Source organism: Athene noctua, chromosome 3 (assembly GCF_965140245.1).
Source record: "Athene noctua chromosome 3, bAthNoc1.hap1.1, whole genome shotgun sequence".
Lineage (NCBI taxonomy): Eukaryota > Metazoa > Chordata > Aves > Strigiformes > Strigidae > Athene > Athene noctua.
This window is the reverse complement of record NC_134039.1, coordinates 5,247,452-5,263,304: the sequence shown is the minus strand read 5'-3', so window position 1 is coordinate 5,263,304 and position 15,853 is coordinate 5,247,452. Positions and strand designations below refer to the sequence as shown.

At 34.6% G+C, this 15,853-nt stretch overlaps 1 protein-coding gene across 7 annotated transcripts in view; it reads right to left on the bottom strand.

The window, feature by feature from the left end:
• CCDC91 (coiled-coil domain containing 91) overlaps positions 1-15,853 on the bottom strand; it is a 150,511-nt gene that overhangs the window by 51,208 nt on the left and 83,450 nt on the right. For all 7 annotated transcript variants that reach the window (XM_074901206.1, XM_074901211.1, XM_074901204.1 and 4 more), the window contains one exon: positions 13,652-13,759. In XM_074901206.1, coding sequence (XP_074757307.1) covers positions 13,652-13,759 — 108 coding nt within the window. The remainder of the gene's footprint in view (positions 1-13,651; positions 13,760-15,853) is intronic.

Here is a 15,853-nt window from a genome sequence, read left to right as displayed (position 1 = left end):
ATTTTCAGACATTAGCTTTAACTATCAGGGCACTTACAGAAATTATTTTTTCCCATTAACTCAAAGTTGAAACAATAAATGGATTTTATTAAAGAATCTCCATGACTCTTCACTTGACCGACTGCACAGCTACAAATGTGTCATTTTACTTTCGTTTGAAAGAATGACACAACGGAAGACAAACATATGCAAATTTGTTATCAGAAATACGCCACAAATCAAAGTTTACTAAAGTCAGTTAAAAGACAAACTTTATTTGCTTCAGTCAAGAATCAGCGAGGGACATTCTAAGGAGAGCTTGTTAGAGAAAATCACCTCTAACTTTTAAACACCTACAACAGAAGAGCAGTCAACTTGTTGAGAAAGATTAGAATTTGGAGTGTAAGACTTGCAAGCAGTTAATCCCACTTTTGACCACTAGGTTATCTAGGTTACATATGAACACTGTGTATGCATATTCCAAGTTGTCATAATGGGCCAGCTACTGGATGTATTTTACAACATTCTCCATGGGACTATAATTTTCAACCTTTAAAACTGAGGGCAGTTTTAGAAATATTATTTTACATATATGTGTAAGAAGACATCCAAGACCATCCTGGGAAGTCCTGAAACAGGCAGACGTTTCCATTAATACAATATAGCACATGTATACATGACCAATGGAGACAACTAATGGCTGTTCTCTGTGCAGATGAAATAATTTCATGACTACAGCCTTCTGCATGGAGTTTTCTTTTCATAAACCTATGGTAGACCTACTGTCCTGAAAAATACAGGTATCAGGACCAAAAATGTTATCACACATTAACCTGAAAAGTTCTGGTCTTTAACACATCTCCAAAGTGAAAAATGTATCTTCTTCACTGCAAAGAGTAGTGCACAACTAAATCCAGAGATCAACTCTCCATCTAAAATGAGAAAAAGTTACTCCAGTTGGTTGTTACAGTAATGAGGAGTTTAACAACACCTGGACATATGAGTTCCATGGAGATACAGCATACCAAACAAATGGAAATACAGACAGCAGTATAAGATAAATCAGTTTGCTGCTTCTAGAAGCAGAAAGGGAAATCCTTAAAATACAATACACTGCTTTTGCTTGCTATTTCAACTGCAAAAAAGTTGCCTAGAAGTAAACAATTATCATAAAAATTAAGGCTGCTGTGACTGCCATTTGCAGTGGGATTACTTTGATTGAGCTTAGGATGTCCTATTTCCTTGGTAGATTAGAAAAGCCAAACGGTTTTACATACTGAGTTTTATGGAATTCACAGAAATTCAGTAAGAACTGTATTAAGAATTGTATCTGTGCACAGAAACACATTAGTTGTTATTTTTCAAGATACCACAGGTAACTATTTGTGAGCACATTTAGAATGCTTTCAAAATAAATTCTAATGTCTTCTGGCATATTTCAGTGCAACTTCTTTTACGTTATCCCCATTTCTCATGAAAACGTTAAATTTATCATTTCAAGATTGTAAGCCTCTTGTGAATAGCTTGGCACGTCCTTTCCTATTATAATGTAAATGTTTATTCATGTGGAATAATCCTTCCATAAATGGTTACCTTCATATCTGAACTTCCAAAAGTTCATGTAGCATCACAAATGTTGCAACAGCTGTCCATACAACCCTGTAAAGCAAATTCTCTTGTACCAGTCCTACAGAAATACCTTGAAGAGCTGTTTATTTGGCTTGAGAATTTGTATTTGGCCAAATAGTTTTCTTTTTCAGCGAGAAATGTACCTTAAGAGATTAAGTTACATAAATTATATGAAAAGAAATAAGTAACTGGAAATAGACGAAGCAGAATATTACGTGAACTGCTTCTCCCCGGAACAGGTCTTGAGTCCAGAAAGCCCACACTGCATAGTTATCATAGACAGAATGAAAAGGATGAAAGCTTCCATTCTGCTTGTAATTAATAAGCAACTTAATTACTTATCAAGAACTTTTATTTTTTCCAAGGTACTGTACCCCACAGCAGTATTAGCCCTCATGTGGAGCCACGGAATATCCTTGAAAGCTGTGCTTATTAAAATGATGTAAAGCGAGCTCAGTGGTATTATAAGAACCATTTCATAGAAAAGAATGCACCACCTTGTCATCTGAATTCCTTCTTACAGAAGCACAGAACTTTTGAAGGCATACTTGGGTGCTAAGGTTATGCATAACACTTGAGCAGAAATTGTGGGAAGTTACGGACAGTAAAGGTTTCTGTGCATTCTCTCTTCTCACAGTGATAAAGGAAATTTTGGCTACTTCTGTATAAGGACAGCATTCTGACAGACTGAAAAAAAGCAGTAATGCAAAGGAAATGATTAATGAATGTGTGAATAGAATTCCAAGCTGTTAGTTTAAATGTCTCTGCACAGCAAGCTATTGTAAGCCTTCTGGAACTAGTCTTTATATTAGGGCAACTAGCTTTGTACTTCAGATTGACAAATAATCCATAGAACTTCTAAGTAGAATGTATTACATAAAAGCATCGGGTACATTAATTTTCTAGACATATGCAGAATGACTTTGGACTCTGGTACTAAATGGCCATAATGAACTTTATATACAGTCAGAGCTTCCTCAGTTGGTCTTTCAGATTAAGTTATTAAAGGGAGTCGAAGGTTAAAAACACATAAAAGTTGAGCTTCACCTCAGCACTTACATTTTGAGAGCTTTCCAGTGCTTCTGTATTTTTAGCTAACAGGAAACAACAGGATGTTTTAGGTTCATTTAACGTGGCTTGTAGATTTTTGCTCAACTATAGGAAAGGTCTCTTAACAATCCAGATCATTGTTGAATTAAAGATCATACATGCTTGAGATAAATGTCTACAGCTAAGCAAACTTAGAACCCCCTCCCCTTCTCCACAGGAATACTAGCTATTGAAAGGATGCGAGTTGAATGGATCTCATTCAGTATTTCTAGTTGCCACAGGTAAGAATTATGAACATGTTCCTCTCTCTGTTAGAAAGTATTAAAGGAATAAAAGAAGAGCGTTGAGACTTAAAGCACAACTCTTGAGTTATCTGTGCGCTGAATTTTGATTCCCAAGCATTGCAGTGGCCACTTTCTCTTAGGCTTATCTGGACATCAAAGTTGGAGGTCTCCTGGTCATTGTACCTGTCAAGAGGATATTGCCCATGCTTCAACACGTAAACCTAACAAAACCTTCCAAGAAAGAGTGATCAGCCTCCTAAAAGTAGGCTAATGAGTTCATCAGACCTAACAGTCCTATGTAAAATAATCAAGTTTATTCCAGTTTTCCTGTGAAAGTTATGATGGAGAACTACTTATGATGCCTTACGTTTGGAAAAAAGCACCTAAACCGTGTGGAGTGTAAGACACTGTCCATGAAGTTTTCAAATGGAAGTTGAAATGAAAGGGTTTTTTATTAATCAACAATCCAAAAATCAGAAAACAGGTAATAATATTCTAAACCTGTTGAGGCTTTGAATCCAATTATCCAGCTGTTATTAAACATATATACCTTACTGACTCTAAAGTGCAAAAATAGTAATTGATAAAAAGTTATGGCCACAGATAATCTTAAAAAAAACACCCAACAACAACAATAATAATAATAATTTAAAAGTCCTGAACTGGAAATACAGTGGATGAATCAGTGTGAGGCCAAAATAAATCTCAATGAGAACTCCACTTTAGTGCAACAAGAAAGTTTTCAGCCAGTGTAAGTTTGCTAGGCTGTGCATTCACATTGTGCAGGTTATCTATAAGGCACAGTGGGCAGCAGAACACTACGCAGAGATACTCAGCCAGATCGAAAAAGCTTAGGTACAACAAATAGTATAGCTCTTGAATGCATCACTTTGCCTAAACTATCTTCCATAGCCCAGAATATATATATACCCCTCCTTCTGACAAAGCCATAATTTGCATCCTTTTATTTCTTAGACAGGGAGAATATGGTTAAGAGTGCAAAATTCTGATGTGTAAAAATTCTGAGGAGGAAATTGTAGTGGGACATGATGTCCCAATGAGACAAGAGAAGTGTTTTCCAATTAAAAAAACCTCTCAAACTTTTTAGAAAAATGGTATTACAAAGTGGAGAGAAATACTTGTATTTCTATCCTACTTTCTGGAAAGTAGCAAGAGAGGGTCAAGAAGACTCTTCTGAAAATCAACTTAAAACAAAAGGCATTCAAAAATAGGTTATAATGTTTTCCTCCCTGCAAGAAGTTCTCTAGGCAATGGTTCCAAATGAAAATCGTTTGATGTAGATTCAAATATAAATACAGAGGTCCTGTGGTTTTTCTTGATTCCTGTAAAAAAGAAATCAAAAAAATCTTTCTTTTTTTCCTGGAATGTGAGTCACAGAAGACACTGTAAACAGATTTAATCACAATAGCAACTAGTCAGTCTTTTTTGGTATTTTTATATATTAAATTTATTTCTGAGGAAACATAACATTTTTCTTTCAGGTAAGCATCTTCTGAAGGATTATAGAGTATATGTTATAATAATTCATAGAGTAAATGAAATAATGCAGGATACAAACTATTTTGCAGCTAAAACTCTGTATTAAAGCTATTAATAACTAATTCTAATTTAGTTCAGTTATAATTCCTTGCATATTCCTATTAATGCTAAACTGCAAATTTAAAGAAAAATAGAAAATAGGTTGTCTTACATGAACTGAAATGCCTTTTAAAAATATTATTAGTTTCTTCCTGGGCCCTATACTGTTTCATTTAAAAGGAAACAAGTACAGGATTTAATCCACAAATGAAGATGCAATTCACTTGCTATAACTAATAGGCATCCAATTTATGCTTCTGCAGATTGTTTCCTTCACCATATTGAGTAAATCATCATGCACAGCTCACCAAATCCAGTACGGATAAATTCATTTTGTTAGCTGCTGTTTATAGCTTATGTAGGAGTAGTCAGTTAATCATTCAAAAACAAAACAGCAAACAACATCAAAGAACAACCAAAGTTGATATGAATATTCTAAACAGAGAAAAAAACCACTACTACTTGTAGTATCACTGCAACAAAATAATGGTATTTCACACTTTCACAGATCTTTTATCTGAGGAAAAAATTTTCACACACTAATGAAATGACACTTGGAACCTCCTTTTAATGGTATCCTTCTGAAAAAGTCTATTAAGACATAGGTATGTCATAAGTATGTTTAATTCACCCTCAGTGAATGACCAGATCTTCTTGTAACTACATTTAATTTCATTTAATCTAATGAAACTGCATTGCAGTTAGTAGCTTAGCAGAAAAAATACAGGCATAAAACGACTTTCTTTCTCATCTCCAATTTTTTTTTTTTGTACTTTCATTACATATGGACATAGAACAATCCCCATCCCTCAAGATTTGGGGAAAAATTATCTTCAGAAACATTTTGCAAATGTTTCAGTATTTCATACAGCAGCACAAATAACAAACCACTGGATTGGGCTTTTTAAGAATTCACCAATTCAAATTTGTTCACCTATTTTAAAAAGAAATCTTCTTAACCCACAAAGTTCTATTTCTGTCTCTCATGAAGGAATCTAACAGTAGGAAGAAACTACACAGGTCGTGGGAAACATTATCTCTGTGTGAGAGGGAGATGACCTAACAAAAATACACAGTTACAGCATCATGAGTTTGTAATGTTATCAAAATATGCCCATTTCTACATCCTATTCAAAATATTATCCTGAGGAAAAAGGCAACCTTATTAAAACACGAATAATAGTTTTCTGCTCCTGTAGAAAGGGCACCTATATTTAACAGCATATTCTTTTATATTGCACCTTTTCACCACTGCTAAATTATGCCCAAGTCAAATGACAAGATCTGGTAATCTTAACTGGTTTCCTACACCGTCCTCACTATCTGTGGCATCTGAGTGTTTGGCAGTGCAAGGTGGAAAATCTGTCTGAAGAATTCCAACATCTGTTACATATTTCCACTTCCTCAAATTATAACTTATTACTGCATGGTTGAACTGTATCTTTTTGCCAGTTTGAGGTCCAAGTGGCTAACAAAGCAGCAAAACTTTTCTAAGAGAAAGCTCAGGAATCAGCAAAACATTGTTAAACCAGAAAAGTTAAAACAATGAAAACATAAAGAAAAATTATAATAGCTGTAATAAAATAAGCCTATACTCGTACTCTGGGTTCCACTCACCAGTATAGAAACTGTGTTATTCAAGGCACATCAGAAGCTGAAATTAAGCTTAAAACATTTTGCTGCATACGTGCTTCACTGTTTTTATAAATAATGTAAGAAGCTATACAAAGTCATCAAACAATGAAAGTACTTTTCTCAGAAAGCACACACAGTAATAAAGACTATTAAAAACCCCACAAACTTCGAGGTTTTAAGGGTACGGAGATAAGGAACCTCAGGAAATATGAAGGGGGAAAAAAAAATAATTAAAAACCAAAATTAATTAGCCCTTCTGTTTTTGTGATCTAATTCATTTGACAGCTTATATGAGTTCTCACAAAACTGCTCCGTCCATCAAGAAAAATAAAAGGAAATGAACTCCTAAAATATGAGCAATATAAACTGCAAAATGTTCAGTAACGGAAGACAGCAAAACGGACTAGAAAAATAATCTTTCAACAATAGCTGACAGAAAAATGATTGATGAGAAAAATCATACTATGGTTACTTAGTTGCTCTGATTTGACATGAGCTGATGATACAAATTCATAACAAGTAATGAAGATTTTAAGGACACTTGTTATATAAGCAAAAAGCAGACAGCAAAAATCACAGTAAAGAGCTACTTTCAAGTGGAACTTGACAAATCCAAGGAATCAAACTCAATTTCCGAAGAAGATATTTGGTCGAGACTCTGAAAGTATCCTGGCTGAATTAACAGGGCAAAGAGATTGCAAAATCATCCTCTAACTAGCTTGTGATAGTGGACAGATTCGAATAAAGTTAGAAAACTCTGGTAAGAATTTACATTTTTTCAAAAAATTGCTATGCCTCTTCGGATCTCAGCAATGTCGCTTTTATTTTGGGAGGTAAATACTAAGCAATGCTGGTTACAAAGTCAACACATACAAACCCAAAACACAGAGAAAGGATAAATCAAATTTTTTCAGGGTTTAAGGAAAACAAACAAACAAAAAAACCTTCCCAGGACAGGAAGAGCTGATTCTTGATCTTTTCACTCTTAGTTCTCTCTATAGATGCAGGAGGTATTATGAATTCAGGAATAAATGACTCAAATTGCCACGAAGATGCCAATAAATATTTTTTTTTTCCCGTTTACATAATCAGGAACTACCAGAGAATAAAGAAGTTCTGAAAGTCTAATTTTGCTCTCGGCAGAAGAGTGGCAGACCCTAAAAGACACATCTAGATGAACCGTGCTTAAGGATGAGAGGTTAGGTGCAAAGTGAATTAGATTAAAACATAACAGAAATGACCGACGGGAAGTGCTTCATTTTGGAGAGAATGATTCCCACAGCAGCAAACTGCGAGATTTCTGAGAACTGAGAGGAAGTGCCGAAAGAAGGGGACATTATAAATATTCCCAAGAATTTCCAAACCTCTCATAGCTGGAATTATTGAAACAGAAATATTACGTCCACCACAGTCTTCATTTTTCCAGTCTGCAAGTCTTCAGGATTATTCGAATACCTACTACAATCGCTGCAAAAACTGGGTAATGTCTCCTAAAAATAAAAATATTCAAAATTCTCTAAGAATCTGGTTTGCATATGCTCCCTTCAAGATGATGCATCAGATTTCACAATTACTACCATTAGACGGGAAAAACATAAAACCTCTTCTGTTTACAAGAGGGGGAAAAAGTACAGTCACAAAATAAGCATTATTATATAAACATACTGCACGTTATAAGTAGATATAAAATCAAGATTTGAAATAATAGAAAATTATACTTCTGGACCGTGGAACTAAGTTGCTGAACGAAATAAATATTTATTGTGGCATATAAAAAAAAATCTCGTATTATACAAGAGAAATATTCTTTATGTTTGACAGTTTAGGAATTGTTGGGGCACTTACTGGTACTCTTCACAGAAGGCTGCGCCAAACACATCCAAATACTGGACAAGGTAAGGTATCTATCATATTCCAGCAGCTCAGTACTCCTGTCACACCAGTTTTCTGCTTGTGCACAAGCTGCTCTTGGAAGCATCATACACTTAAAAAATCCGAGTTCTAGGAACTTCTATTTTGACTGACCTTTCAGCAAACTGTTTTCAGATTTAAGCTAAACCAGTACTTCTCTGAGCGTGTCTCAAAAAACAGGCACAAGATTTCATGTACCAAACCAAGGGATTTTGAACTACTCTTTATCATACAAATGACAGCCAACATCACGGTAGAGCAGAAAAAGAATTAAAGACATGGAGCTAACCCTACTTATCTTAAATGTTGCGGCATCTACGACTGTGAGATCTGTTTCATAGCTTCACATAAAATCATCACAAAAAAGTAACAACATGCAGAAGTACAGAGGAAGCATTTAACAGAGTTCTTTCCTTTTTGTGTGACACTTCCAGTGCTGTTCTGTCTCAGCAATTACACTAGCAGCTCCTTTGGCTTTTTAAACTATGGAAAAAATTTCAGCATAATATACTCTATACAAAGGAAAACTGCAGGCCACACATCCTTAAGGCGCATCCTTAAGCGTTTACTGAGTAGAAGAAAAGAAGCCCAGCCCAAGAAAGACAGAACTACAGAATTAAAGACTTCTATTCCTTGTCTCTCTTTATTCTTTTATATGAATCAAAATGGAAAATATGCAGACTAACATAATTAAGGACCACAGTCAAATATATCTCCCTTAAGTACATACAAGCATGAAAACACTACACAGAATGTCCTTTTGTATCTTTTTGATTGATACTGCTTCCTCAGGAAGACATAGAGAAAAAGGAATATTGTCAAAGTCATAACTTAGAGATGGAAATGTGTGATCTGACCCTCGCTTCACATATACTCTAATCCCTCCCCATCCAAGAATCCCTGTTTCACACCATTTAGAAGACAATAAGGAAGGAGAGCATCAAGGTAAGGAAAGAAAAGTGCAAGATAGAAGGAAAATGGTTTCTCGTAAATAAGAAGTTATTTGCTGCGGGTATTTGAGATTTTATTTTAACGCACAGATCACTGACTGGTTACAAAAGAATATAAAATCAGCACCAATAGTCTATATTTTAACACCATCTACTTTGACTGAACAGTGAAATTTCTGATACATCATCATTTCTAGGGCTTTCAGTGAAAACAGGTCATTCCTTTTACATCATCATGCTCATGATCTAGCAAACTTGATGAGAAAGCTCCTTAGAATATCCTAGCCCTATATAGCAAATACTTCTAAATAACAGATGCTTACTTAATCCGTCTTTTTATTGTGCCTTTTATGGGTCTGTGCTTTTTCAAGTTATTTAGTCTCTATGTCTTCTCTGTGTTCAGAAGAAAAATCTACTTGGATATTCAAACCCTGGAAAACAGGGAAAGCTGAAAGACACTCTGTTCCACATATAGAAGTACGGGACAGCAGAATATTGGCAGTGATACCCGCTTCTGCTAGCTGCATCCAGCATCCAGCCCAGACAATTGCTTACTTACAAAGTCTCAGTGACAAAATGGTGTTTCTCTGTGAGTATGAGATATATTTAATGAACTTAAATTATAGATATATAAAAAACTGCTGCTCTTTCCCATTAAAAATCAAAGTATGCGTCACCTGTAGAACTTTTCCATGCCTCATTTTTTTGTAAAAGATTGCTAGCACTTACTAAAGAAGGTAGAACTATCATCTAAATTTGTCAGTGATCTCACAGAGAGGTAAATTTTACTGTCAGATGTCTGGTTTGGCTTTTGGTTTTGTTTCTGTTTTTAATATTAATACTTTGCAAGATACATATTGTTCTACTCCATGTGATATCTCACTTGTAGCACTGAACACCTGAATATACTGAAGCACTTTTATTCATTTGCTGTAATAGGTGCCTTCATTTTCTGAGTATCAAACTTTTGAATAGAAATGTTTATTGATCCTGTCTTTCAGTACGTATTTTCATACAGCGTATGAGTTAAACCACAAGATCAAAGTTGGTGTTCATTTCAGGAGGCAACGTCAAAAACCACAAGATGAAAGTTGGTGTTCATTTCAGGAGGCAACGTCAAATATGCTTGTGTCTCAGAAAAAGATGAGGATAAAATTTGTGATTTTCCAACTTGCAATAAACTGCTATGTGTTTTCCAGTGACATTTTCTCTGATTTTCTCAAATGCTAGAAATATATAGCTGACATGCACTGCTTTCCTCAATATTCAGTATAGGACATGACTGATTCCTAGCATAAAGGAGAAGAGTTCTCATTGTCCTGTTCATTAATGAAGGACACCAAGACCCTGGTGCCCCTGAATATGCCACAAGAATGCCTGGTTTGGTCTTTGAAATGTTGATAGAGTGTATATCCTTGAAAAACAGCAGCCCTAGAGATTGTTCCCGAGGAAGCATCTATTACAGTGATCATCAACTGGTTTGAGAGAACTGGTCCTTTCAACACAAACTCCAGACCTAGGGGACACTGGGGATCAGTATTTGAAACAAGTGACATTAATGGACTAAAAAAAAAAAAAAAAAGGGATAGATGTAGAAATACCTGGCATCTGTGGGCAGTAACTGAATAGTAACTGATACCACCAGCTCACCTCTCCAGTGTTTGTTTCATGGATAGTGATAATGATTAATACAGAGGGACACTTCACTGAGAGGCAGTTCACTATAGTGTGTCAGAGACTATACTGAACTTCAGGTAGAGGAAACTAAATTAGAAAATAAAATAGACCAGAATTTTCTTATTTTAAGATTGGTGGGGAAGGCATCTGTTAGAAGGGCCAGAAGAGAAAATGGTTCAGAATTTTACTTTCAAGAACTTTCCGCAATTTTAGGAATGTCCTAAACTGCAGACCTATGGAGTTATATCTAGTAGAAAAGTACAGTGAAAAGACAGCTGACAGACCTGAAACAAGATCTAGAAATAAAGACAATTGGTATTGATGGGCTGATGGTTCCCTTCTGTAGATGATGATGATGTTACCTATAGCTAGCCAGTATGCAGCAAAACCTCACATGTAATGACTGAAGATGAATTGCAGAAATTTGTCCAGCAGGTAACTGAGACAGAATGATAGAACTAGGCCTTTCAGACCTTCTCCTACCCTGGAAGATAACAGCCTTCCTTGTACACTGACTGTATCAGCAGCATGGTACCTCCCTAGGCAGACTTTTAACAGGCATTACCATAACAGGCACAACACCTTGATAAAATACAGCTTCAAAATCCAAAACTTAAATAAACTGTAATAATAGGTTAAAGGCAAGCAGAGAAACAGAGATTATCATCCTTCTCAAAGGGACACTTTTGGAAGAGAGGGTTATGGAAATTTAAGGGGGAAATGGGATTAGGAGAAAGCATGAGAAGAGTTATTACATGAGATAATCTTGATTTTGTGGAACTGGAATAAAACAAGAAATAAAGCAGAAAATATTAGAAAGAATGACAAAAAAAGACAAAAAAATTATGTGAGTTGACAAAGTTTTATGTGGGCTTAAAAGTTTGAAGGCAAAATACTGCTTGTAAGGCAAGAGTATTAGAAGGTAATAAAAAAAAAAAGCTGTGTACAGAACATACTTGCACTGTGTGACTACTGCCGTGCCAAAAAAGAATTTACAGTGATATAGATACTTACAGCTCTCCATGTAAAGGTGGATATGCAAGTACAATCTCCTAACACAGAAGATTAAATCAACTTGGTGTATAATCATTAGTAATCATTTTAGCAATCTGAACTATTACCACAGAACAAAATCATTTGAACAAAACCAAATGTTAAAACAAACGCCGAAGCACACATTTAGGAATAGATGTATTCAAAAAGAATAAAAATATACTACACATTTCTCAGATCTCTTCCAACAAAGATTTCTGAGTGAACAAAATTAGCCAGTGTAAATCCTAGTTTACTAAACCTGGTAGTTCTACCATAGGAACTCACACTTGTCTACTTAATTAGGCTTCAAAATCCCATATTTATATTACAATTGAAGATGCTAAACCTTGATTGAGTTGGGTGAGAAATGACCTGGAACTTCGTGAACAAAATGTAAACCTTTTTGGGGATCCAAATGGGGTGTTAAATAGTGTTGAATGTAGACATGATGTGAACAGGGCGCTGTGTTATGTCATAAGTAATCTCCTGTCCTGTGACCAGTAGGTTCCTTACATCGTTGGGTTCTCCTCAGGTAAATCTGAAACTCTTGAACATGTTATCAAATTTCTGTCCGCACCTTTTGATTTGCGATGTAACAGATCACAGGAGCAATATTTCTGCTCCACCTGTAAGTGCATCCTCAAAAAAATCTTCCTATAATGCTTCTAGAGTTCAAGAGACTCACTCCTTTTTAACATTCAGAAAATGACACTGGGTCAGTAAACAGTATGTTAATTTCAGAAACACAAAACATTTTCTTAAAATTCATTTTTACTTGTTTATTACGCAAAGTTTGACGGCAAACATTAAGTAACTGTAGTTCTGTGCAATAAACTCCTCATTCATTATAGAATCAATTTCTCCAAAGTATTGCACCTTTCCTTCATACAGTTTTTTATACAGATGCTTATATATTTGATAAATGTTGGCACTAAGCGTTAATTGATATGGTCAGAATAGTGAAATGGTCATAAAACAATGGAAATGGAAATAATCATGATGGAAATGGAATACTTCAAGAGGACTTTTAATCTATTTAGGTCTAATATACCCTAAGAAAATTAAATAAACAATTACCCTTTGTATTTTTTGTAGAATTTTTGCTAACATTACTTAGAAGGTAACAATACTGTTAATTGCAATGTAAATGACTTCAGGAAAATATTAGAACATTAGCTTTTTTTAAAAAAAACCCACCTTATATACTGATGTTTTTTGATACAAGAACTTTACTTAAGTCAAACTAAGATATTTTTAATAACAAAACAGGTTTACGCTGTTCAGATACTAATCAGTAATTGATCTGATTTATACTTGCTATGCGGTGTGCTTTTACTCAGGTCATGTTAAATGAGCCAGTATAGGCCTATTCATGTATATATATATATATATATTTCTGAATATTATATAACACTTCATAGCTAGTTTTTTATTTTTTATGTAAGATTTCTATGAAATAAAATAGGTTTGGACCTCAGATGTTTGTGCCCACTATCTATGAAGCATCAAGAGATCTGGATCAAAAAATTTGTGCAAATCCCATACAATCAAATCCTGCATTTATCTACATAAATTAAAAATAATTGCACGTTCTCTCCAAGACTACAAAAAATGGCAGCTGTTAAAGGAAATAAGTATTAAGTTGCTCTGAGGATTTTTCTCAGTGATACATTCTTCTTGAATGTATTCTAAACAGGTTTAGATGTTATAAAACACCTTTGATCCCAACAGATGAAGAGTGACTATTTATTTTGTGTATTAAAATTTGTGTTTACTGCTATGCTGAGGACACAAGGTGAAAGACTGATTATTTTCTTTGGTGATCACGTATGTTAATATTTTTTCAAACAGAGTTGAAACTAAAAGAAAGTCACAAAGATTTTTCTCTGTGCACATCCATACCTGAGCATTAAGGAGTTCTTCACATTTGTGAGAATGTTTTTCAATTGCTATTATATATTGTTTTTCAATAGCTGCTTCTTGCTGTTGAACTGTAGATTGTAGCAGTGCCTGCAAAAAGAAAGGACAGAATATTCAACAAAGATAGAACTGGGATGTTTTTTGGTAACTGTAGATCTACTAATACATGTATATTACCAGAATGTGGAATGCTGCTATAGATTTGAAATGTGCGACTATTAAAGTACCTTCCTATGTAATACTACCTTGTTTTCTGTCAGGACTAAAAGTTTTTTGGATCTCAGATTTCTTATACACAGTCTGCTTAAAAGAGAGCAGCACACACAAGATAGAGAGGGAGAGTATTTCTGTTAAATATACTCAGTTTAGTGGGACCACACAAGAAGAGAAGCATATGAAAGCTGCTGAAGAGAAAAAAAAAAAAAAAAAAAAAGCCAGACATATTTCCCTGGCTGACAAAACTCCACATCCTCTCGGCACAGTGTAAGATCCCATGGGCCAAGCATGATCTTCACAACCACAAGTCAAGTAAAAGCAGATGGAAATTCTGAGTAATTTAAAACATAAAAGAACGCCCCCCCAGGAAGTTCACACTCAAATGTGAAGCAGTGGAAGTCAAAGTGTGGAAAGTCAAAGTTCCAAGACAGTAACGAAAAGATGACAAAATTAGGAACTCTCTGTGTGTGAGCACGTGTGCATGCACACGTGTGTATTCACATGCACTTGACTGAACTCTGCAGAATTTCCAGCATCCGAACGCAAAAACAGAAATAAAAAATTTTAAGATATGTGAAAAAACAAATTACCATTGGAGGAATTACACTCAGGCTTCCTTAAACAATGACGGTATTTTAATGCAGGACTTAGTTAACTCATGCTATGCAAGTCTCTTTCCCTAATATTGTAAAATATTTATGTCGCTTTCCAAATATTCATAGGGCTATTTATACACAATGTAGAAAACTATTTTAAACTACTAATCGATATAGTAAAGTAGTTGAAATTACTGTGTAAGTTAAAACAGACATAAGTTTTATAGAAAACAGACCTTTGGCCCAAATGCAGACAAAGAAAAAAAATCTCATCCTTCAAACAATCTTTATTTTAGAGATATATTTACTTCATGAAACATAACACACACATTAAACACGATTTTGAATACTGAAAAAAAACCAAAAAAATGTATTAAAAAAAAATCTGACAATTTTTTAATGACCATTCAGAATTTTCCACTAATTAGCCTCTTGTGCCAAAATCAGTGTTCTTTAGTAGTGCTATAGTATGGTAGTAGTTTTCAACACAGTTGCAGAAATTGAAAAGGTAAAAAATGGTGTTTAACATATACTTTAATCAAAGTCCAAGAATACATTTACTGGTGTTTGCAAGCGATTTAGCTAGCCCTAAGTTTACTTGCAAAAATCCCAATTTCTTTTCAACTAAATTTCATTCTTTTATTGATGTAAATTCAAACACAAAAACTTAACTCTCAAAGAAGGGTAGCTTCTGTACATACTAAAACCTACTGTGTATACATTACATATCACTGGTAAAAATTAAGTCTGTACTTTGCGCTATGGGGTTTTTTTTTGCCTAAACTACTGTGACAAGAATTGTTTCTTATAACTGGCACAAAAGAAAAAAAAAAAAAAATTCTGATCTTAGAGAAAACGGTAACAGAACGGTCATTAAGTCGCAACGCCGTTTCTCAGATAGCTTCTTGCTCACGCCAAAGGTTGAGTCACTTTATGCACTTTGCTATGCAAACTTAACTGGCGACTGTTAAATTCCTATTAAATGGTATAAAGAACTTTCAGTTTTCCAGGAAATAATTATTATTCATTAGATGGCATGTAGAGGTTGTTAAATTATTAATTTATTATTATTATTTTCTTTAGAAAATACACAAAATTCCACATACAGAAACAAAAACCTTCCTTTTCTATCATACGCACCATTATTGTAGTTTAAATAGTAGCACAGAACTGATCCTGTATTTGACTATTCCACTAGTTGGCTGAGTAAGGAGACAGAGAGAAAAAGCCCTCTATGTGGCACAGTACTTCAGAGATAGCTTCCATGTTTGCCATAAAAAAAATCTCCAGACAAAAATCTTTTATTTTCTATGGAGACATTCAGCAGATCCTCCAGTCAAGCAGGCCTTTAAAATACCAAATAAATTATTTA